Below are 21,888 nucleotides of genomic sequence, written 5' to 3' on the forward strand. Positions count from 1 at the left end.
CTAAAGATGGTGATTTGGCAACCAGGAACATAGGGAGGAGCTTTTATCTCTCTATATTATACATAGAAAGATTAAAATTGCCAGTGTACGTTACAAGCTGTTCGTGCTAATTAGTACACTAGTAGAACAAACTGTACAGAGATACTAAATACAGTGATTTGGCAACCACGAATTTAGGGAGGAGCTTTAATCTCTCCATTGTAATCTATCTAAGTATAATGGAGAGAGATAAAAGCTCTTCCCTTAATTCCTGGATGCCAAATTACTGTCCTTAGTATCTCTGTACTCTATGTTCTACTAGTGTACTAATTAGCACGAACAGCTTGTAACGTAGAGTGGCAAGTTTAATCATTCTATGTATAATGGAGAGAGATAAAAGCTCCTCAATAAGTTCCTGGATACAAAATCACCATACTTAGTATCTCTGTACAGTATGTTCTATTAGGGTACCAATTAGCTGTTTGTGCTAATTAGTACCCTAATAGAAAATACTATGCAGAGATACTAAGGATGGTGATTTGGCAACCAGGAACTTAGGGAGGAGCTTTTATCTCTCTATATTATACATAGTAAGATTAAAATTGCCACTGTACGTTACAAGCTGTTTGTGCTAATTAGTACCCTAATAGAAAATACTATGCAAAGATACTAAGGATGGTGATTTGGCAACCAGGAACTTAGGGAGGAGCTTTTATCTCTCTATATTATACATAGAAAGATTAAAATTGCCACTGTACGTTACAAGCTGTTCGTGCTAATTAGTACACTAGTAGAACATACTGTACAGAGATACTAAGTACAGTGATTTGTCATCCACGAATTTAGGGAGGAGCTTTAATCTCTCCATTGTAATCTATCTAAGTATAATGGAGAGAGATAAAAGCTCCTTCCTAAATTCCTGGATGCCAAATTACTGTCCTTAGTATCTCTGTACAGTATGTTCTACTAGTGTACTAATTAGCACGAACAGCTTTTAACTGTATGCCAAATCACCATACTTAGTATCTCTGTACAGTATGTTCTATTAGGGTACTAATGAGCACGAACAGCTTGTAACGTACAGCGGCAAGTTTAATCTTTCTATGTATAATGGAGAGAGATAAAAGCTCCTCAGTAAGTTCCTGGATGCCAAATCACCGTACTTAGTAACTCTGTACAGTATGTTCTATTAGGGTACTAATTAGCTGTTTTTGCTAATTAGTACCCTAAAAGAAAATACTATGCAGAAATACTAAGGACGGTGATTTGGCATCTAGTAACTTACAGAGGAGCTTTTATCTCTCCATTATACATAGAAAGATTAAACTTGCTACTGTACGTTACAACCTGTTCGTGCTAATTTGTACATTAGTATAACATACTGTACAGAGATACTAAGGACAGTGATTTGGCATCCACAAACTTAGGGAGGAGCTTTAATCTCTATCCATTGTAATCTTTCTAAGTATAATGGAGAGAGATAAAAACTCCTCCCTAACTTCCTGGATGCCAAATTACCATCCTTAGTATCTCTGTACTCTATGTTCTACTAGTGTACTAATTAGCACGAACAGCTTGTAATATAGAGTGGCAAGTTTAATCTTTCTATGTATAATGCAGAGAGATAAAAGCTCCTCTGTAAGTTCCTAGATGCCAAATCAACGTCCTTAGTATCTCTGTACAGTATGTTCTACTGTGTATTAATTAGCACGAACAGCTTGTAACGTACAGTGGCAAGTTTAACCTTTCTATGTATAATATAGAGAGATAAAAGCTCCTCCCTAAGTTCCTGGTTGCCAAATCACTGTCCTTAGTATCTCTGTATAATATTTTCTATTAGGGTACTAATATAATATACTTAGTAACTCTGTACAGTATGTTCTATTAGGGTACTAATTAGCTGTTTGTGCTAATTAGTACCCTAATAGAAAATACTGTACAGAGATACTAAGGACGGTGATTTGGCATCCAGGAACTTACTGAGGAGCTTTTATCTCTATCCATTATACATAGAAAGATTAAACTTGCCGCTGTACTTTACAAGCTGTTCTTGCTAATTAGTACCCTAATAGAACATACTGTACAGAGATACTAAGTACGGTGATTTGGCATCCAGTTAAAAGCTGTTTATGCTAATTAGTACACTAGTATAACATACTGTACAGAGGTACTAAGGACGGTGACTTGGCATCCAGGAACTTACTGAGGAGCTTTGATCTCTCCATTATACATAGAAAAATTAAACTTGCCACTGTACTTTACAAGCTGTTCGTGCTAATTAGTACACTAGAAGAACATACTGGGGACTCGGACTCATACAGTACTTGCATTTCAAAAGCACAGTATTTTCCACCGCCTCCCACTAGTCTATCGCCCTTCCCCTCTGGGATCCTGCACAGGTCATGCAGTAGACAGGGAGGGGGTTATTCACATAAACCAGGGCAAAGCTGCAGGGGCAGTTGTACTGTTAAGGGTCTATGCAACATATGGTACACATACAATTCTGTAGCAGGGCAGACTCAATTGAAATGGCTACCGCCTGTGACTCCTCGCCCAATGGAGGCCCTCGGCTATGGATCAAGTAACAGCACAGATTTGGTAGGTCACGGGGCAATGCTGAAGGAGCGTCAGAATCCCCTAGCTAAAATACACAGGGGTGATAGGGATAAGTGAGGTCTTTGCACATAACGATTCACCGCAAAGTTCCCCATGGTTTTGATTATGCCTTTTCTTTGAACACGGTATTTTCCACTGCCTCACCCTACCCCCATCCCTCTTTCCCCTTCCCCCCTGGGAGCCTGCAAAGTACATGCAGTAGACAGGGAGGGAGTTCCGATCAGGTTACAAGACATGTGCAACAGTATACTACTGTATGTAGGAAAATCCACCGCCCACTCTGATTTATGTGAAACCTGTGTGCACCCTTCCATTGAATGTATAACAAAGAAAAATAATAATAATAAAGTGAATGTTACAGGAACACATTAAAAAAAGGTTGACACTTCCTTCCCATTGGTGTTGGTTTATGCCTTAGGGGACTCGGACGCTAATACTTGTATTTCAAAAGCACAGTATTTTCCACCGCCTCTCCCTACCCCCATCGCCCTTCCCCCCTGGGAGCCTGCCCAGGTCATGCAGTGGACAGGGAGGGAGTTCAGTTCAAGTAAAATACACAAATGCCGATGATCTACAGTACTGTGTTGCTCAGTTAGTTGCGTCGGAATACACTAATTTATACTCATTACCGCTGTGTATTTGTATATAGCGGAATGAATCGCTGCTGCAGATTTACTTTGATTTATGTGAAACCTGTGTGCACCCTTTCATTGAATGTGTAACAAAGAAAAAATAATAATAAAGCGAATGTCACGGGAACACATAAAAAAAAGGTTGGCACTTTGTGACTCTCAGCATGGGAGGTGGGAGCCTTCATCACTAGGTTGGTATGGAAGGGGAGACAATTAGCTACCGGAGGGTACCAACCTCAAGTTTCTGTGACCCCCACAAGGCTCATGGCAAGCATCGGAACCCATGGTGGGTCTGAATTAACGGTCCCATTATAGTCTATGGGAAAATGGGTCCACTTTGCATACTGATATCTCTGGTTCTGGGTGTGCCAGAGACTCAGGACTGGTACCATACAAAAGGGGAGACTCTTGGCTTTCGGGGCAGACCAACCACTAGTTTATGTGACACTGGGAAGGGAAACAGGAAGCAAACGAGTTTCGGGTCCCCTCCAGTTGTCCGCCTAACTTGCACAGGATGCAGAGTTTCTGGCTAGATAGGAAATACTGTACAGAAATGCTAAGCATGGTAATTTGACATCCAGGAACATAGGGAGGAGTTTTTATCCCTCTCCATTATACTTAGAAAAATTACACTTGCCACTGTACCTTACAAGCTGTTTGTGCTAATTAGTACACTAGTAGAACATACTGTACAGAGATACTGACAGTGATTTGGCATCCACGAACTTAGGGAGGAGCTTTAATCTCTCTCCATTGTAATCTTTCTAAGTATAATGGAGAGAGATAAAAGCTCCTCCCTAAATTCCTGTGTGCCAAATTACCGTCTTTAGTATCTCTGTACTCTATGTTCTACTAGTGTACTAATTAGCACGAACAGCTTGTAACGTACAGTGGCAAGTTTAATATTTCTATGTATAATGGAGAGAGATAAAAGCTCCTCTATAAGTTCCTAGATGCCAAATCACCGTCCTTAGTATCTCTGTATAGTATTTTCTATTAGGGTACTAATTAGCACGGACAGCTTGTAACGTACAGCGGCAAGTTTAATCTTTCTATGTAAAATGGAGAGAGATAAAAGCTCCTCTGGAAGTTCCCAGATGCCAAATCACCATCCTTAGTATCTCTGTACAGTATGTTCTACTAGTGTACTAATTAGCATGAACAGCTTTTAACTGGATGCCAAATCACCATACTTCGTATCTCTGTACAGTATGTTCTCTTAGGGTACTAATTAGCACAAACAGCTTGTAACGTACAGCACCAAGTTTAATCTTTCTATGTATAATGGAGAGAGATAAAAGCTCCTCAGTAAGTTCCTGGATGCCAAATCACCGTACTTAGTAACTCTGTACAGTATGTTCTATTAGGGTACTAATTAGCTGTTTGTGCTAATTAGTACCCTAATAGAAAATACTATGCAGAGATACTAAGGATGGTGATTTGGCAACCAGGAACTTAGGGAGGAGCTTTTATCTTTCTATATTATACATAGAAAGATTAAAATTGCCACTGTACGTTACAAGCTGTTCGTGCTAATTAGTACACTAGTATAATATACTGTACACAGATACTAAGGACAGTGATTTGTCATCCACGAACTTAGGGAGGAGCTTTAATCTCTCCATTGTCATCTTTTTTAGTATAATGGAGAGAGATAAAAGCTCCTCCCTAAATTCCTGGATGCCAAATTACTGTCCTTAGTATCTCTGTACTCTATGTTCTACTAGTGTACTAATTAGCACGAACAGCTTGTAACGTAGAGTGGCAAGTTTAATCTTTCTATGTATAATGGAGAGAGATAAAAGCTCCTCTGAAAGTTCCTAGATGCCAAATCACCATCCTTAGTATCTCTGTACAGTATGTTCTACTAGTGTACTAATTAGCATGAACAGCTGTTTTACCGGATGCCAAATCACTGTACTTAGTATCTCTGTACAGTATGTTCTATTAGGGTACTAATTAGCTGTTTGTGCTTGTTCACGTGAACACATTTTTAAAAAAAAGGTTGGCAATTCCTTCCCATTGGTGTTGGTTTATGCCTTAGGGGACTCAGACGCTCGCATTTGTAAAGCACGGTATTTTCCACCGCCTCCTGCTAGCCCATCGCCCTTCCCCCCTGGGAGCCTGCACAGATCATGCAGTGGACAGGGAGAGAATTCAGGTCCTGTGCAATACACAAACGCCGAAGATCTACAGTACTGTTTTGCTCACTCAGAATACACTCATTTCTACTCATTACCGCTGTGTAGATGCATTTAGTGTAAAGAATCGCTCCTGCAGATCTACTCTGATTTATGTGAAACTTGTTTGCATCCTTCCATTGGATGTATTAGAGAGAAAAAAAATATTATATTAAAGTGAATGTCACGGGAACACATAAAAAAAAAAGGTCACTTCCTTCCCATTGGTGTTGGTTTATGCCGTAGGGGACTCGGACGCTCATATAATTGCATTTCAAAGGCACGGTATTTTCCATCGTCTCCCCCTACCCCCATCACCCTTCCCCCCAGATCATGCAGTAGACAGGGAAGGAATTCAGGTCCTGTGCAATACACAAACGCCGAAGATCTACTGTACTGTTTTGCTCAATTCGTTGCATCAGAATACACTCATTTCTACTCATTGCCGCTATGTAGTTGCATTTAGCATAAAGAATCGCTCCTGCAGATGTACTCTGATTTATATGTAACTTGTGTGCACCTTTCCATTGACTGTCTTACAATGAAAATAAAATAATACAGTATATTATTACAATTAAAAAAAAAAAGGCACATCAGGTCTCGAACCCTGAACCCCCAGCGTGGGAGGTGGGAGCCTTCATCGCTAGCCCACAACGCCTCATGAGAGATTCCCAATTTCATGTGTAAAAGTACAGCAAACAGCGCCCGGCCCCCTCCCCATTGGTGTTGGTTTATGCCTTAGGGGACTCAGACGCTCGCATTTGTAAAGCACGGTATTTTCCATCGCCTCCCGCTAGCCCACCATTCCCATTATGCCTTAGGGAACTCAGACGCTCATGTACTGTACATGTATTTTAAAAGCAGTGTAGGTCACCATCTTTTTCCACTGCCTCCCGTTACGCCTACAGTATTAACATTACAGTCGTCACTGACCAATTGCCAGAGCTGTAGATCAATCCGCCACTATACTGTACGATTGAAAGTACTGGATTAGTGGAGCATTAGCCACCCAGTGGTAAAGATGTGTAATGCATGCTGAGTATCTAGAATCGCCTCAACGCGCCTGCCTGTGATTAAACTCAGCTATCGCCTTAGCGTGACTAAACGTCCGTCTTGGCGGAGAATCGGTCAAGATAAAGGTGGCTACATCTGTATCAAGTACTTTCTGATCTCTGTATAATTACATTAAGCATACCATTTTTGTCTTTAAATACTTAGCACGTATTTAATGTTTTGTTTTTTTAAATAAATTGTATGTTTTTGATGTGACCCTGTTTGTGCAAATTGCATTAGATCAGAAACCTTGGGGGTCATTCCGAGTTGATCACATCAAGCAACTTTTTGCTGCTGATGCGGTCAACTAATCTCCGCCTATGGGGGAGTGTATTTTAGCATAGCAGGGCTGCGATCACTTGTGCAGCCCTGCTATGCTAAAAAAGTTTAACTCTAAACAAGACATACTTTCCCTGTGCGCCGGATCCAGCGATGATGGGGCCGGCTTTGACGTCACACCTCCGCCCTCCATTCACCTGGACACGCCTGCGGTTTACTTACCACTCCCCGAAAACGGCAGCAAACGGTAAGTTGGCGCCCCAGAACGCCCTCTTGCTGTCTATCTTCTTGCGGTCGCCGCTGCAACCGCTTTCTTCTCTGTCATTGTCGTTGCCCGCCAAAATCTGTCGCCAGGCAACCACGCGCGTGCGCATTCCAGACCCGTTCGCTGCGTGCGAATGGGTCGGAATGACCTCCCTTGTACCAGAACTTACAGTAGTAGTAGTAGTATTATTATAAGGTGTAGCCAACAGCTGTAGGGTAAACAGCTACTTGAATTAACGTAAAATTCAAAGTGTAACAACCGCACTTGATTTTTTTATTTAATGTTGTTCAAGTTCATAGTTGCTGAGAAACATCTGTCTGACTTGGGGTATTTAGTTTACCTGGATTAAACACCAGCTTTGATATAGTGCAATGGTATTCATCTCCAAATCTCAAGTACCCTAAACAAGTTATGTTTTCAGTATTCCTGTCTGTGAATCAATATAGAGTAACTCACCTGTGTATGATTAAATAAGTCCAGAAAACATGACCTGTTCGGTTTACTTAAGGATTCCTATCTTAGGGAAAAGGGACAGGGAGACTACTGCACTAGTAATATGGATTAATTATAGTCTTTGACCCCACATTGTTTACTATTTCATCAATTTGAATTAATTGTGGGGGTGCTGCCACAGTTAGAATTGTTGCCAATGGTAAGAGACTTTAATATAGAAGGGGGGAAAGGATTGGTCTTTAAGTGGCGCACAGGAAAAAAGGGGGTTGAATACATAAAATATAACTTTTAATTGGTATTGTTAAAAAGCCTGTAACTGTGAAATATTAAAAACCAACATACAATGACAAAATAAAGTGTGACATATATTGTTAAAAATACACACTATACTCAGAGTATCGTGCACTGCCAATAAGTGTAACTATGGGTACTGTGACCTCTCTTATTGCAATGTGTTATGCTTATTTCTATCTAAATAAAGACTTACTACACTCCTTATAGCTCAATGATTAGTTTCTTGTTTTAGTTTCCTCCAAATCACTTTTTCAGACAAGTCTATAAATGTTAGTGTATCACTGATTATTTTCAGTTGATTAATGTTGGATATTCAATCTTCAGTGGCTATAACACTGACCTGCACCCTTATCAACCACAATATTAATGCTGTATAATGCTCTTATATTATAGTAATTGTCATGTCCTATAACACTTTGGTTTCTTGTAATGGTTATCATTTATTGTAGAAGGCTACCAAAGGGAATTCACTACAATACCCTTGCAGATTTGAGTACTGTTTTATTGAAATAAACAAATTTCCTCAGCCGAGGATGTAAGGCTTGAATAAATTTAATTATCTGAAAAATTGATTATACAAGTATCATATGTATTGCCACTATGTAACTACAACACTTATATGTCTGGATACTGATATAAGATTAATCTATTAGGAATAGCTGCAAAATAACTGGATGCTTGGTGACATAAGAGAGAGCAACCTCTGAGTATATGCTTGTAGCTGCTTTATAGTTATTCTCACTATCAGCCACACAGCTATATACAATTAAATGATAGATATGGTCAGTAAAAGCTTTCCCTTTAGTTAGAAGGAACCCTGGCTGTGAGTATTATGCTACTGTTTGAAACTTAAACAAGTAACAAGCATGTTGCCACTGTACACAAAATATCTAACTCCTGGTATTCACACCAAGTTGTTACACAGTTGCTCTTTATATGTTTCTAATAGTCAATGAAAAGCTGCAGCACTTATGTATCCAGATACAAGTGTATGGTTAAACTCAAATCAATCCTTTGTAGATAGCTGTAAAAATAAGATTTTACTCACCGGTAAATCTATTTCTCGTAGTCCGTAGTGGATGCTGGGCACTCCGTAAGGACCATGGGGAATAGACGGGCTCCGCAGGAGACTGGGCACTCTAAAAGAAAGATTAGGTACTATCTGGTGTGCACTGGCTCCTCCCACTATGACCCTCCTCCAGACCTCAGTTAGGATACTGTGCCCGGAAGAGCTGACACAATAAGGAAGGATTTTGAATCCCGGGTAAGACTCATACCAGCCACACCAATCACACCGTATAACTCGTGATACTACACCCAGTTAACAGTATGAAATATAACTGAGCCTCTCAACAGATGGCTCAACAATAACCCTTAGTTAGGCAATAACTACATACAAGTATTGCAGACAATCCGCACTTGGGATGGGCGCCCAGCATCCACTACGGACTACGAGAAATAGATTTACCGGTGAGTAAAATCTTATTGTCTCTGACGTCCTAGTGGATGCTGGGAACTCCGTAAGGACCATGGGGATTATACCAAAGCTCCCAAACGGGCGGGAGAGTGCGGATGACTCTGCAGCACCGAATGAGAGAACTCAAGGTCCTCCTCAGCCAGGGTATCAATTTTGTAGAATTTAGCAAACGTGTTTGCCCCTGACCAAGTTGCAGCTCGGCAAAATTGTAAAGCCGAGACCCCTCGGGCAGCCGCCCAAGATGAGCCCACTTTCCTCGTGGAATGGGCTTTTACTGTTTTAGGATGCGGCAATCCAGCCGCAGAATGCTCCAGCTGAATTGTGCTACAAATTCAGCGAGCAATAGTCTGCTTAGAAGCAGGAGCACCTATTTTGTTGGGTGCCTACAGGATAAAAAGCGAGTCAGTTTTCCTGACTCCAGCCGTCCTGGAAATATAAATTTTTAAGGCCCTGACTACGTCCAGTAACTTGGAATCTTCCAAGTCCCTAGTAGCCGCAGGCACTACAATAGGTTGGTTCAAGTGAAAAGCTGATACCACCTTAGGGAGAAACTGGGGACGAGTCCTCAATTCTGCCCTATCCATATGGAAAATCAGATAAGGGCTTTTACATGACAAAGCCGCCAATTCTGACACACGCCTGGCCGAAGCCAAGGCCAATAACATGACCACTTTCCACGTGAGATATTTCAAATCCACAGTTAAGTGGCTCAAACCAATGTGATTTTAAGAAACTCAACACCACGTTGAGATCCCAAGGTGCCACAGGAGGTACAAAAGGGGGCTGAATATGTAGCACTCCCTTTACAAATGTCTGAACTCCAGGCAGTGAAGCCAGTTCTTTCTGGAAGAAAATCGACAGAGCAGAAATCTGGACCTTAATGGAACCCAATTTTATGCCCATAGTCACCCCTGACTGTAGGAAGTGCAGAAAACGACCCTGCTGAAATTCCTCTGTTGGGGCCTTCCTGGCCTCACACCACGCAACATATTTTCGCCAAATACGGTGATAATGGTTTGCGGTTACTTCTTTCCTAGCTTTTATCAGCGTAGGAATGACTTCTTCCGGAATGCCCCTTTCCTTTAGGATCCGGAATTCAACCGCCATGCCGTCAAACGCAGCCACGGTAAGTCTTGGAACAGACAGGGCCCCTGCTGTAGCAGATCCTGTCTGAGCGGTAGAAGCCATGGGTCCTCTGATATCATTTCTTGAAGTTCTGGGTACCAAGCTCTTCTTGGTCCATCCGGAACCACGAGTATCGTTCTTACTCCTCGTTTTCTTATTATTCTCAGTACCTTTGGTATGAGAGGCAGAGGAGGGAATACATAAACCGATTGGTACACCCACGGAGTCACTAGAGCGTCCACAGCTATTGCCTGAGGGTCCTTTGACCTGGCGCAATATCTAGTTTTTTGTTTAGGCGGGACGCCATCATGTCCACCTGTGGCCTTTCCCAACGGTTTACCAACAGTTGGAAGACTTCTGGATGAAGTGCCCACTCTCCCGGGTGTAGGTCGTGTCTGCTGAGGAAGTCTGCTTCCCAGTTGTCCACTCCCGGAATGAACACTGCTGACAGTGCTAAGACGTGATTTTCCGCCCATCGGAGAATCCTTGTGGCTTCTGCCATCGCCATCTTGCTTCTTGTGCCGCCCTGTCGGTTTACATGGGCGACTGCCGTGATGTTGTCTGATTGGATCAGTACCGGCTGGTTTTGAAGCAGAGGCCTTGCCAGACTTAGGGCATTGTAAATGGCCCTCAGTTCCAGAATATTTATGTGTAGGGACGACTCCTGACTTGACCAAAGTCCTTGGAAATTTCTTCCCTGTGTGACTGCCCCCCAGCCTCGAAGGCTGGCATCCGTGGTTACCAGGACCCAGTCCTGTATGCCGAATCTGCGGCCCTATTGAAGATGAGCACTCTGCAGCCACCACAGTAGAGATACCCTGGTCCTTGGAGACAGGGTTATCAGCCGATGCATCTGAAGATGCGATCCCGACCACTTGTCCAAGAGGTCCCACTGAAAGGTTCTTGCATGGAACCTGCCGAATGGAATTTTGCTTCATAAGAAGCTACCATTTTTCCCAGGACTCGTGTGCAGTGATGCACCGATACCTGTTTTGGTTTCAGGAGGTCTCTGACTAGAGATGACAGCTCCTTGGCTTTCTCCTGCGGGAGAAACACTTTTTTCTGTTCTGTGTCCAGAACCATCCCCAGGAACAGTAGGCGTGTGGTAGGAACCAGCTGTGACTTTGGAATGTATAGAATCCATCCGTGCTGTTGTAGCACTTCCCGAGATAGTGCTACTCCGACCAACAACTGCTCCTTGGACCTCGCCTTTATAAGGAGATCGTCCCAAGTACGGGATAATTAAAACTCCCTTTTTTCGAAGGAGTATCATCAATTCTGCCATTACCTTGGTAAAGACCCTCGGTGCCGTGGACAGTCCAAACGGCAGTGTTTGGAATTGGTAATGGCAATCCTGTACCACAAATCTGAGGTACTCCTGGTCAGGATGGTAAATGGGGACATGTAGGTAAGCATCCTTGATGTCCAGGGATACCATGTAATCCCCCTCCTCCAGGCTTGCAATAACCGCCCTGAGCGATTCCATCTTGAACTTGAATTTTTTTATGTATGTGTTCAAGGATTTCAAATTTAAAATGGGTCTCACCGAACCGTCCGGTTTCGGTACCACAAACAGTGTGGAATAGTAACCCCGTCCTTGTTGAAGTAGGGGCACCTTGACTATCACCTGCTGGGATTACAGCTTGTGAATTGCCTCTAGCACAGCCTCCCTGCCTGAGGGAGTTGTCGGCAAGGCAGATTTGAGGAAACGGCGGGGGGGAGACGCCTCGAATTCCAGCTTGTACCCCTGAGATACTACTTGAAGGATCCAGGGATCCACCTGTGAGCGAGCCCACTGATCGCTGAAATTTTTGAGGTGGCCCCCCACCATACCTGGCTACGCCTGTGGAGCCCCCGCGTCATGCGGTGGACTCAGAGGAAGCGGGGGAAGAATTTTGATTCTGGGAACTGGCTGACTGGTGCAGCTTTTTCCCTCTTCCCTCGTCTCTGTGCAGAAAGGAAGCGCCTTTGACCCGCTTGCTTTTCTGAAGCCGAAAGGACTGTACCTCATAATACAGTGCTTTCTTAGGCTGTGAGGAAACCTGAGGTAAAAAAATTTCTTCCCAGCTGTTGCTGTGGATACGAGGTCCCAGAGACCATCCCCAAACAATTCCTCACCCTTATAAGGCTCTATGTGCCTTTTAAAGTCAGCATCACCTGTCCAGTGTCGGGTCTCTAATACCCTCCTGACAGAATGGACATTACATTAATTCTGGATGCCAGCCGGCAAAATATCCCTCTGTGCATCCCTCATATATAAGACGACGTCTTATGTTCGCAAAATAGTATCCCTGTTTGACAGGATTACAGACCACGCTGCAGCAGCACTATCTGCAGGTCTGTCTAGTACCTGAGTGTGTAAATACAGACTTCAGGATAGCCTCCTGCTTTTTATCAGCAGGTACCTTCAAAGTGGCCGTATCCTAAGACGGCAGTGCCACCTTTTTTGACAAACGTGTGAGCGCCTTATCCACCCTAGGGGATATCTCCCAGCGTAACTTATCCTCTGGCGGGAAAGGGTACGCCATCAGTAACTTTTTAGAAATTACCAGTTTCTTATCGGGGGAACCCACGCTTTTTCACACTTCATTCACTCATTTGATGGTGGAACAAAACACTGCCTGCTTTTTCTCCCCAAACATAAAACCCTTTTTTAGTGGTACTTGGGTTAATGTCAGAAATGTGTAACACATTTTTTATTGCCGGGATCATGTAACGGATGTTCCTAGTGGATTGTGTATATGTCTCAACCTCGTCGACACTGGAGTCAGACTCCGTGTCGACATCTGTGTCTGCCATCTGAGGGAGCGGGCGTTTTTGAGCCCCTGATGGCCTTTGAGACGCCTGGGCAGGCGCGGGCTGAGAAGCCGGCTGTCCCATAGCTGTTACGTCATCCAGCCTTTTATGTAAGGAGTTGACACTGTCGATTTATACCTTCCACCTATCCATCCACTCTGGTGTCGGCCCCACAGGGGGCGACATCACATTTATCGGCATCTGCTCTGCCATCACATAAGCCTCCTCATCAAACGTGTCGACACAGCCGTACCGACACACCGCACACACACACAGGGAATGCTCTGACTGAGGACAGGACCCCACACAGCCCTTTGGGGAGACAGAGAGAGAGTATGCCAGCACACACCAGAGCGCTATATAATTTTGGGATTAACACTATATTGAGTGAATTTTTCCCAATAGCTGCTTGTATATACAATATTGCGCCTACATTTTGTGCCCCCCCTCTCTTTTTAACCCTTTGAGCCTGAAAACTACAGGGGAGAGCCTGGGAAGCTGTCTTCCAGCTGCACTGTGAAGAGAAAATGGCGCCAGTGTGCTGAGGGAGAAGCCCCGCCCCTTTTTCAACTGGCTTTCTCCTGCTTTTTCTGGAATACTGGCAGGGGTAATTTTACATCTATATAGCCTCTAGGACTATATATGATGTAGATTTGCCAGCCAAGGTGTCATATATTGCCCTCAGGGCGCCCCCCCCCCCCCCCCAGCGCCCTGCACCCTCAGTGACCGGAGTGTGAAGTGTGCATGAGGAGCAATGGCGCACAGCTGCAGTGCTGCGCACGACCTTGGTGAAGACCGAAGTCTTCTGCCGCCGATTTTCCGGACCTCTTCTTGCTTCTGGCTCTGTAAGGGGGACGGCGGCGCGGCTCCGGGAACGAACACCAAGGCCAGTTCCATGCGGTCGATCCCTCTGGAGCTAATGGTGTCCAGTAGCCTAAGAAGCCCAAGCTAGCTGCAAGCAGGTAGGTTCGCTTCTTCTCCCCTTAGTACCTCGATGCAGTGAGCCTGTTGCCAGCAGGTCTCACTGTAAAATAAAAAACCTAAAATAAACTTTCTCTCTAGAAGCTCAGGAGAGCCCCTAGTGTGCATCCAGCTCGGCCGGGCACAGAAATCTAACTGAGGTCTGGAGGAGGGTCATAGTGGGAGGAGCCAGTGCACACCAGATAGTACCTAATCTTTCTTTTAGAGTGCCCAGTCTCCTGCGGAGCCCGTCTATTCCCCATGGTCCTTACAGAGTGCCCAGCATCCACTAGGACATCAGAGAAATGGTTAAATACTCAATATCATGAAGGAGCATAAATTGTAAGCTTGTAGCTGATACACTGTTATTTATAGTATCAGACACACACCTGTATCAAATTCACTAATAAGTGTGGTCAGTGAAAGCCTTCCATTCAAGTGGAGGAAGCCATAACTGTGTATAAGGTATTAATGTTTAGCTGCAGTGTACTCCTATGCTGCACCATAAGCACCTATGTATACAGCATTAGAGATATGTCAGACATTGGGTCTTGCTACAATATTATCATGCTATTTCATAACATTTCTACGTCACGTGACTTATTCATCCAATCGTGGTGCGGCTCCCTCTTGTGAGTGTTTAGACGGAGTAAGTCCAAACAGGTGGTGCGTCCCGGCCTATCACGGAGCTTAAATAGTGTTTACTAGGGACAAGAGTAATGTTATTTTCGTGTCTCTCAGTGTGGTCTCCTTCCTCTGGTCCCGTGGTACAGCTGGACCAATCGGGGATATAGTGATTATTCACTATATCCCCGAGTGGTCCACCACGATTGGATGAATAAGTCACGTGACGTAGAAACTGTCCCGTGATTGGTGCGGCTAAACTGTGAAATTCGGGTTACTGGAAACCTTCTGGTTAGCCCTGAAAAAACTATCTGTGAAACGCGCATCGGCGGTTCACACTATACCGGAGTTTAATAAATTGTGCATGCAAATAGAATGTGTTGGCGTCTATCAGTAATTTAGAAAGGAAATACACTCCTGAATATAGAGAGATCAGTATAGGATTCAGACTATGGGACGTGACGCTGAATGAAGTTAATGCTAGGCAGCCTAACAGCTAAACATGAAATATCATGATAATGTTGTAGCAAGACCCAATGTCTGACATATCTCTAATGCTGTATACATAGGTGCTTATGGTGCAGCATAGGAGTACACTGCAGCTAAACATTAATACCTTATACACAGTTATGGCTTCCTCCACTTGAATGGAAGGCTTTCACTGACCACACTTATTAGTGAAATTGATACAGGTGTGTGCCTGATACTATAAATAACAGTGTATCAGCTACAAGCTTACAATTTATGCTCCTTCATGATATTGAGTATATAACCATTTTACAGCTATCTACAAAGGATGGATTTGAGTTTAACCATACACTTGTATCTGGATACATAAGTGCTGCAGCTTTTCATTGACTATTAGAAACATATAAAGAGCAACTGTGTAACAACTTGGTGTGAATACCAGGGGTTAGATATTTTGTGTACAGTGGCAACATGCTTGTTACTTGTTTAAGTTTCAAACAGTAGCATAATACTCACAGCCAGGGTTCCTTCTAACTAAAGGGAAATAAGAATTTACTTACCGATAATTCTATTTCTCGTAGTCCGTAGTGGATGCTGGGGACTCCGTCAGGACCATGGGGAATAGCGGGCTCCGCAGGAGACAGGGCACATCTAAAAAAGCTTTTAGGTCACATGGTGTGTACTGGCTCCTCCCCCTATGACCCTCCTCCAAGCCTCAGTTAGGTACTGTGCCCGGACGAGCGTACACAATAAGGAAGGATCTTGAATCCCGGGTAAGACTCATACCAGCCACACCAATCACACCGTACAACTTGTGATCTGAACCCAGTTAACAGTATGATAACAAAACGAAGTAGCCTCCGAAAAGATGGCTCACAACAATAGTAATAACCCGATTTTTGTAACAATAACTATGTACAAGCATTGCAGACAATCCGCACTTGGGATGGGCGCCCAGCATCCACTACGGACTACGAGAAATAGAATTATCGGTAAGTAAATTCTTATTTTCTCTAACGTCCTAGTGGATGCTGGGGACTCCGTCAGGACCATGGGGATTATACCAAAGCTCCCAAACGGGCGGGAGAGTGCGGATGACTCTGCAGCACCGAATGAGAGAACTCCAGGTCCTCCTTAGCCAGAGTATCAAAATTTGTAAAATTTTACAAACGTGTTCTCCCCTGACCACGTAGCTGCTCGGCAAAGTTGTAATGCCGAGACTCCTCGGGCAGCCGCCCAGGATGAGCCCACCTTCCTTGTGGAATGGGCATCTACATATTTCGTCTGTGGCAGGCCTGCCACAGAATGTGCAAGCTGAATTGTACTACAAATCCAGCGTGCAATAGACTGCTTAGAAGCATGAGCACCCAGCTTGTTGGGTGTATACAGTATAAACAGCAAGTCAGACTTTCTGACTCCAGCCGTCCTAACTATATATATATATATATATATATATTTTTAGGGCCCTGACCACGTCTAGTAACTTGGAGTCCTCCAAGTCCCTAGTAGCCGCAGGCACCACAAGAGGTTGTTTCAGGTGAAAACGCTGACACCCCTTTATGAAGAAACTGGAGACGAGTCCCAGTTCTGTCCTGTTCAAATGGAAAATTTTAATATGGGCTTTTGTAAGACAAAGCCGCCCATTCTGACAATCGCCTGGCCGAGGCCAGGGCTAACAACATGGTCACTTCCCATGTGAGATATTTGTCAACAGCATGGTCACTTTCCATGTGAGATATTTCAAATCCACAGATTTGAGCGGTTCAAACCAATATGATTTTAAGAAATCCCAACACTATGTTGAGATCTCACGGTGCCCCTAGGGGCACAAAAAAGCTGTATATGCAATACATCCTTTACAATCTGGACTTCAGGAACTGAAGTCAATTCTTTCTGGAAGAAAATCTACAGGGCCGAAATTTAAATGTTAATGAACCCCAATTTGAGGTCCAAAACACTCCTGTTTTCAGGAAGTGTAGAAATCGACCTAGTTGAATTTCCGTCGTGGAGCCTTCCTGGCCTCACCCACGCAACATATTTTCACCACATGTGGTGATGACGTTGTGCGGTCACCTCCTTCCTGGCTTTGACCAGGGTAGGTATGACCTCTTATGGAATGCCTTTTCCCCTCAGGATCCGGCATTCAACCGCCATGCCGTCAAACGCAGCCGCGGTAAGTCTTGGAATAGACATGGTACTTGCTGAATCAAGTCCCTTCTTAGCTCCCCAGGCCCTTAGTCCTCTGTGAGCATTTCTTGAAGTTCCGGGTACCAAGTCCCTCTTGGCCAATCCGGAGCCACTAGTATAGTTCATACTCCTCTATGTCTTATAATTCTCAATACCCTGGTTATGAGAAACAGAGGAGGGAACACATACACAGACTGGTACACCCACGGTGTTACCAGAACATCCACAGCTATCGCCTGAAGGTCTCATGACCTGGCGGAATACCTGTCCCGTTTTTTGTTCGGGCGGGACGCCATCATGTCCACCTTTGGTCTTTGCCAACGGTCCACAATCATGTTGAAAAACTTCCCTATGAAGTTTCCACTCTCCCGGGTGGAGGTCATGCCTGCTGAGGAAGTCTGCTTCCCAGTCGTCCACTCCCGGAAAGAACACTGCTGACAGTGCTATCACATGATTTTCCGCCTAGCGAAAAATCCTTGCAGTTTTCACTGCCCTCCTGCTTCTTGTGCCGCCCTTCTGTTTACGTGGGCGACTGCCGTGATGTTATCCCACTGGATCAATACCGGCTGACCTTGAAGCAGAGGTCTAGCTAAGTTTAGAGCATTATAAAATTGCTCTAAGCTTATTTATGCGGAGAGAATTCTCCAGACTTAATCACACTTCCCTGGAAATTTTTTCCCTGTGTGACTGTTCCCCAGCCTCTCAGGCTGGCCTCCGTGGTCACCGGCATCCAATCCTGAATGCCGAATCTGCGGCCCTCTAGAAGATGAGCACTCTGTAATCACCACAGGAGAGACACCCTTTTCCTTGGATATAGGGTTATCCGCTGATGCATCTGAGGATGCGATCCGGACCATTTGTCCAGCAGATCCCACTGAAGAGTTCTTGCGGGAAATCTGCCGAATGGAATTGCTTCGTAATAAGCCACCATTTTTACCAGGACTCTTGTGCAATGATGCACTGACACTTTTCCTGGTTTTAGGAGGATCCCGATTAGCTCGGATAACTCCCTGGTTTTCTCCACTGGGAGAAACACGTTTTTCTGGACTGTGTCCAGAATCTTCCCTAGGAACAGTAGACGTGTCGTCGGAAAAAGCTGCGATTTTGGAATATTTAGAATCCACTCGTGCTGTCGTAGAACTACTTAAGATAGTGCTACTCCGACCTCCAACTGTTCTCTGGACACTTCATTTAATTTATCTGATTCAGGCAAAACTACAAGTAGTTTATTCCCACCCTACAAAATACCCTTATTTGTGGTACTTGTGGTATCAGAAATACGTAACACCTCCTTCATTGCCCTTAACATGTAACTTGTGGCCCTAAAGGAAAAATACGTTTGTTTCTTCACCGTCGACACTGGGGTCAGTGTCCGTGTCAGTGTCTGTCGACCGACTGAGGTAAATGGGCGTTTTTACAAGCCCCTGACGGTGTCTGAGACGCCTGGACCGATACTAATTTGTCCGCCGGCTGTCTCATGTCGTCAACCGGCTTGCAGCGTGTTGACATTATCACGTAATTCCATAAGTAAGCCATCCATTCTGGTGTCGACTCCCTAGAGAGTGACATCACCATTACAGGCAATTTTCTCCGTCTCCTCACCAACATTTTCCTCATACATGTCGACACACACGTACCGACCTACAGCACACACATACAGGGAATGCTCTGATAGAGGACAGGACCCACTAGCCCTTTGGGGAGACAGAGGGAGAGTTTGCCAGCACACACCAAAAGCGCCATAATGTATATAACAACCCTAGAAGGTGTTGTTTCTATATATGGGCTCTTAATATATAATTATATCGCCAATTTATGCCCCCCTTCTCTTTAACCCTGTTTCTGTAGTGCAGGGGAGAGTGGGAGCCTTCCTCACCAGCGGAGCTGGTCAGGAAAATGGCGCTGAGTGCTGAGGAGAATAAGCTCCGCCCCTTTCACGGCGGGCTTTTCTCCCGGTTATTAGGAAAACTGGCCTGGGTTAAATACATACATATAGCCTTAATGGCTATATGTGATGTATTTATTTGCCTCTAAGGTAATCTATATTGCTGCCCAGGGCGCCCCCAGCAGCGCCCTGCACCCTCCGTGACCGAGATCAGTGAGCCGTGTAGCAACAATGGCGCACAGCTGCAGTGCTGTGCGCTACCTTCATGAAGACTGAGGAGTCTTCTGCCGCCTGTTTCCGGACCTCCGTTCTGCCGTTCTTCAGCGTCTGTAAGGGGGATCGGCGGCGCGGCTCCGGGACGAACCCCAGGCTGACCTGTGTTCCGACTCCCTCTGGAGCTCAGTGTCCAGTAGCCTAAGACTTCAATCCTCCTGCACGCAGGTGAGTTGCAAGTCTCTCCCCTAAGTCCCTCGTTGCAGTGATCCTGTCGCCAGCAGGAATCACTGATTAGAAACCTAAAAAAAAACTTTTCTAAACAGCTCTTTAAGAGAGCCACCTAGATTGCACCCTCTCGGACGGGCACAAAAACCTAACTGAGGCTTGGAGGAGGGTCATAGGGGGAGGAGCCAGTACACACCATGTGACCTAAAAGCTTTTTTAGATGTGCCCTGTCTCCTGCGGAGCCCGCTATTCCCCATGGTCCTGACCGAGTCCCCAGCATCCACTAGGACGTTAGAGAAAAGCTTTTACTGACCATATCTATAATTTAATTGTATATAGCTGTGTGGCTGATAGTAAGAATAACTATAAAGCAGCTACAAGCATATACTCAGAGGTTGCTCCCTCTTATGTCACCAAGCATCCAGTTATTTTGCAGCTATTCCTAATAGATTAATCTTATATCAGTATCCAGACATATAAGTGTTGTAGTTACATAGTGGCAATACATATACTTGTATAATCAATTTTTCAGATAATTAAATTTATTCAAGCCTTACATCCTCGGCTGAGGAAATTTGTTTATTTCAATAAAACAGTACTCAAATCTGCAAGGGTATTGTGGTGAATTCCCTTTGGTAGCCTTCTACAATAAATGATAACCATTACAAGAAACCAAAGTGTTATAGGACATGACAATTACTATAATATAAGAGCATTATACAGCATTAATATTGTGGCTGATAAGGGTGCAGGTCAGTGTTATAGCCACTGAAGATTGAATATCCAACACTAATCAACTGAAAATAATCAGAGATACACTAATATTTATAGACTTGTCTGAAAAAGTGATTTGGAGGAAACTAAAACAAGAAACTAATCATTGAGATATAAGGAGTGTAGTAAGTCTTTATTTAGAAAGAAAGAAGCATAACACATTGCAATAAGAGAGGTCACAGTACCCATAATTACACTTATTGGCAGTGCACGATACTCTGAGTATAGTGTGTATTTTTTACAATATATGTCACACTTTATTTTGTCATTGTATGTTGGTTTTTAATATTTCACAGTTACAGGCTTTTTAACAATACCAATTAAAAGTTATATTTTATGTATTCTACTTAATGATTCCAGTTATATTTCTCAAAGATCAAAATTATACAATATAGCAATGCACATTTTTCTGTGTGTAAATTCAAGTGTTTTTTTTTTCTTCTTCTATATCCTCTCTCACTGACATAACAGATTGAATGGTTTGGCAGACTGGCTTGTGGCAAAGGGCAAGCAATTGAAGCAAATTAAAAGTGGGATCACAGATGTTACAAAGTATGGACAATTAAAAGCTTCAGTACAGGTGACATGTTTTCTCTATGATTTTGTGTTATTTCTTACCGTGTTTGTTTTCTAGAATTATTACACTTGCAACAAGGTTTTTCACTAGCAGATTTGTGTTGGAATAATTGTAAGGATCATATAGGGGGGTATTTATCAAAGTTCTGAGACAGATACAATTGTGAGAGGTAAAGTACTAACTAATCAGCTTCTACCTTACATTTTACAGGCTGTGTTTGAAATATAACAGAGGCTTATTGATTGGTAATTTATCTCTCACAGTTTTATCTCTCGCAAGCTTTGATAACTAACCCCACAAACTTTTAGAACATTTAGGATTATTTGTAGTTATATGCTTTTGGCCCATTTTCCATGCTTTATTATATGTTGCTTGATGAAAAACTGAGTGAAACCATTTACAGTGACATTTAACACAGCAGTTCATGTACAGACGTACAGTAGATGCACCTCTGCATAACAATTAAATTGACATCTGCAAATTATTAATTATTCCTCATCCTTTCAACTCCAGCCTTTCTAGAAATGACATGGTGGGGTAATTCAGATCTGATCGCAGCAGCAAATTTGTTAGCAGTTGGACAAAACCATGGCCCTCATTCCGAGTTGATCGCAGCCAGCAACTTTTAGCTGCTGCTGCGATCAACAGTCCATGTCTATGGGGGAGTGTAATTTAGCTTAGAAGGGCTCCGATCGCTTGTGCAGCCCTGCTAAGCTAAAAAAAATTCAAGCAGTTTCAGAGTAGCCCTGGACATACTTACCCTGTGCGATGCTCCCTGCGATGCTGAAGCTGCTTCTGACGTCAGACATCCGCCCTCCGTTGG

The 21,888-nt window shown here is 43.7% G+C and overlaps 1 protein-coding gene and 1 long non-coding RNA gene across 15 annotated transcripts in view; one reads left to right on the forward strand and one right to left on the reverse strand.

Moving 5' to 3' along the window:
* The window catches only part of SYNE1 (spectrin repeat containing nuclear envelope protein 1), a 965,679-nt gene that overhangs the window by 422,003 nt on the left and 521,788 nt on the right, over nucleotides 1-21,888 (forward strand). For all 14 annotated transcript variants that reach the window (XM_063917854.1, XM_063917860.1, XM_063917859.1 and 11 more), the window contains one exon: nucleotides 20,960-21,068. In XM_063917854.1, the coding sequence (XP_063773924.1) occupies nucleotides 20,960-21,068 (109 nt within the window). The remainder of the gene's footprint in view (nucleotides 1-20,959; nucleotides 21,069-21,888) is intronic.
* LOC134910151 (uncharacterized) overlaps nucleotides 1-21,888 on the reverse strand; it is a 107,267-nt gene that overhangs the window by 41,160 nt on the left and 44,219 nt on the right. The window lies entirely within an intron of this gene.

This window comes from Pseudophryne corroboree, chromosome 4, assembly GCF_028390025.1.
Source record: "Pseudophryne corroboree isolate aPseCor3 chromosome 4, aPseCor3.hap2, whole genome shotgun sequence".
Taxonomy (NCBI): Eukaryota; Metazoa; Chordata; class Amphibia; order Anura; family Myobatrachidae; genus Pseudophryne; species Pseudophryne corroboree.